Genomic DNA, 3,686 nt, shown 5'->3' with positions numbered 1-3,686 from the left:
GTGGTCAGATAATCCTCCTCGAACAATATATACTCAATATGCAGGAATTATTCACTGACTTGTGAGAGAAAACTACCTCAATCAGTCACCGATGTCCACTGCAGCTGCTGGAGGGGAGCCCCAACGAATTCAAAGCGAAGTTTATTTGTCACGGGAGGTTGAGAGTCTCACAGGGCAGGCTCATTTTTTAAGATGACACCTATAGAAAACCGTGGACAGAATGAAAGGGGCCAGGATTTAGCATATGTCCGTGCATGCGCGCGCGTGCGATCGAGCGTAAACGTGTCGGACTGCTTCTCAGAGCCAGCAAGCGCACATGTGTCTGAGTGGGCGTGGTGTAGGGCTGGGCACCAGGGCACCATGTACCTGATCTCACTCGCCATTGGTCGGCGCTGTTTGACTGGCATGGGCCACGGGGTGGGAGTGCGCGGCTGGCGAGCTAAGGGGCGTCTAAATTTGCGGTCATCCTCTGCGGGCAGTTTTTCCACCCCTGGCCATTCATACCGACTCTTATTACGCACCGCGGCAGAGAGCGATAAGGATCTCTCACAGTGTGTGAGCGAGACAGACTCAGAGGAACAGGTTGATAGAGAAGAAAAGAGTCGTCGAAAAGTAGAAAGCAGGTTAAACGATATTTTACACTGACAGTTAAGATAGATAGACTGGAGATAGAAGTAACGGGACAAATTGTTTACAATTAAATCGCGATTTGTAGACGTTATCTCTGTAAATATCAACCCCACAGCACTTGCTGCTGCGTGACAATAGAGAGGAGACCGGCATCCAGTACGTATTATCTCTACTTCTCAAGCCAACCATGGGAAGCAAAATTCCAGACTTCGCAGGCAACTGGAAGATGAAAAGCTCGGAAAACTTCGAAGAGCTTCTGAAAGCACTTGGTGAGTGTTCATATGCACCTCTGAGAAAGTTGTTTGTTTATTTATTTACTTGACGCTTGGTTAGTCAACCATGTGGCCTTCATCGTGGATGTGATTCTACCGGCCAGACAGATGGACCAAACTGTGCCACACACACACGCGCGCGCGCACACACACACACACACACGCACACACACACACACTTGCTCCGTCTGCGCGTCCCATATTATATGCAGGGGTCTTTGTCATGTAGTATTCAGACCGGACAACTCAATAAAGAGCAGGCATTCATTCTCTCTCTCTCTCTCTCTCTCTCTCTCTCTCTCTCACACACACACACACACACACACACACACACACACACACACACACACACACACCATCCTGCGCCCTCTTGTCTGCAGCCACAATAGTCACAGCATTGGCACATGTGCCCTTGTCATTATTCTCTGTCTGCGTGGTCTCTAGCTGTGTGTGCGTGTGCGAAGTGTGTGTGTGTGTGTGTGTGTGTGTGTGTGTGTCTTTATGTGCGTGCGTGCGCGCGCGCTCGTGTGGAGAGAGGGGGGGGGGGGGGGGGCAAAAGTAGTTCGACTGTGTGTGGGAAAGGCTGTTGCGTAGGCAAGATCAAAACCAGATCGACTGGTAAAAACATATTAATTGGCGGCACAACTACACGAAAGTAGGTTAGACAAGTTCTCTCTCTCTCTCTCTCTCTCTCTCTCTCTCTCTCTCTCTCTCTCTCTCTCTCAAAAGCAGTAGAGAGAGAATGATCGGCCAACGCCTGCTCATTTGTCTAGTCATGCGGGAGCGAATGAGGGTGCATGGCCGTTTGTTCTTGTGAACTGGTGTGTGCCCTAAACGTCTGGGAGTTGCGAAGATTATATTATCGCCAATTTCCTAGTGGTTGCCCTCTGAACGTGACGCGGCCCAGCCCGAACGAGATTAGAGGGATGCCCCCCCCCCCCCTCTCTCCCTCTGTCGCCTCCTCTCCTCTCTCCCTCTCTCAACATCTCACCATCTCCTCCTGCCTTATGTCCTTGCATGCTGCTCAAGTTGACGACTTCGTCTTTAAATACAGCCATTGTTCTTGTCGGAATAGCCCCTACTCGTGCGCCGTCGAATTCCAATATCCCAGATTGACAGACGCTTCAATCCCCCATAGCAACGGTGCTTTCCAACTGCCTCATTACCGTTCGCGCGGCACGAATGGGCGGCATGCTGAGAGAGATGGAGCCGTGTTTGGGACGCGGGGCTGGGGGGGGGGGTGCTTGAAGGGGGCCGCGTCTGAGGCACTGTATGGCGCACACAAAAGAATAAAGGGGAGCGGGCGGAGCGGCGGAAAGAAAAGGGGAAAAGGCAGGTGGAGAGGCCGACTGGGGAGGGGGCTGAGGAGAGGGGACAGCCGCTGAATGGGCCGGATGGATGGGAGAGTGTGCCCTTTATAAGAGGGGGAGAAGTACATCATTAAGCAAGGTTAAATGGAGTGCCTTCTCTCTCTCTCTCTCTCTCTCTCTCTCTCTCTCTCTCTCTCTCTCTGTGCGTGTACGTGCGTGTGTGCGTGCGCGCACCGATGCAAGTAAAATGAGAAAGAGAAAAAGTGAGGAGGAGAATTGTAAATATTTCTAGTTGTTTTGGGCATATGTCCGCACAGGGCACAAATCTGTGGATTCCAATGTGGAGTAGTATCAAGTAGTTCAGGGATGGGTAACAGTAATTGTAAGAAGGGCCACATTTCTACAAGAAGGGCCACATTTCTTCCTTCACCTCCTTCAGAGGGCCACATGACCACAGATCAGACTGCAACTCGTCGAGTTTGAGGTGCAGTTGGTTGTTTACTGACTTCTGATATTGTTTGGAAGGAATAGTTGTGTTCTCTATCAGCCAACAGTACAATTAAAACATATTGATTCAGTAGTGATTTTTCAGAAATGTGGTCATTATTATTATTTTATGAATAATATGTTTTATCTACGGGCCGCACTGAGTGAGGAGGTGGGCCGCATGTGAACCCTGAGCCTCCAGTTGCTAGTAGATGATCAGAAAGAGAGGAGATTGTGTGTGTGCATGTGTGTGTGTGTGGGTGCGTGTGTGTGGGTTTGTGTGTGTGTGGGCGAACGAGAGGAATAGAAATGGACCCATAAAAAGAGAGGAGGCGGAGCTGAATTTCAGGAATGTGGATGATTGACAGGTTGTCAGCTTCAGAGGAGCTGATGGACACACACACACACACACACACACACACACACACACACACACACACACACACACACACACACACACACACACAGGACTAGAGAGTGAGACAGACAGCAACACACACTCGCGCACACACACAGGGGAATCAAAGAGACTGACAGGACCTCTCTCTCTCTCTCTCACACACACACACACACACACACACACACACACACACACACACACACACACACACACACACACACACACACACACACCACACACACACCTCTTCAAGTCTGTCTTCTGTTCTTCATATGTCTTGCATTCCTGTTCCCATGATCTTGCCAATAACCTCGTCTTTCTGAGCCTCCTCGTTTCTCCCCTTGCTTCTTTTTCTTTACCTCTATCCCTTCTTTTCTCAATCTCTCTCCGTCTCTGTTATTCCCTTTTTCTGTGCCTCCCCATGTGTCTCCTTGTTTCTTTTTTCTCTCCCCACCTCTATCGCTTCTGCTCTCTTAAAATATATTTTTCTCTCTCTCTGTCTCTTTTTGTCTCTCCATCTATTTTTCTCCCTCTTATTCTCTCTGTCTCTGTCTCTGTCTCTCTCTCTCTCTCTCTCTCTCTAGCTCT

General features: G+C 49.6%; 1 protein-coding gene across 1 annotated transcript in view; it reads left to right on the top strand.

Moving 5' to 3' along the window:
* Positions 1–413: 413 nt before the first annotated feature.
* The window catches only part of crabp2a (cellular retinoic acid binding protein 2, a), an 18,894-nt gene continuing 15,621 nt past the window's right edge, over positions 414–3,686 (top strand). Inside the window, exon 1 of the mRNA XM_063198192.1 lies at positions 414–899. Coding sequence (XP_063054262.1) covers positions 818–899 — 82 coding nt within the window. The 5' untranslated portion in view covers positions 414–817. The remainder of the gene's footprint in view (positions 900–3,686) is intronic.

This window comes from Engraulis encrasicolus, chromosome 5 (assembly GCF_034702125.1).
Source record: "Engraulis encrasicolus isolate BLACKSEA-1 chromosome 5, IST_EnEncr_1.0, whole genome shotgun sequence".
In the NCBI taxonomy this organism is placed as follows: Eukaryota; Metazoa; Chordata; class Actinopteri; order Clupeiformes; family Engraulidae; genus Engraulis; species Engraulis encrasicolus.
This window is presented reverse-complemented; position numbering and strand designations above follow the sequence as displayed.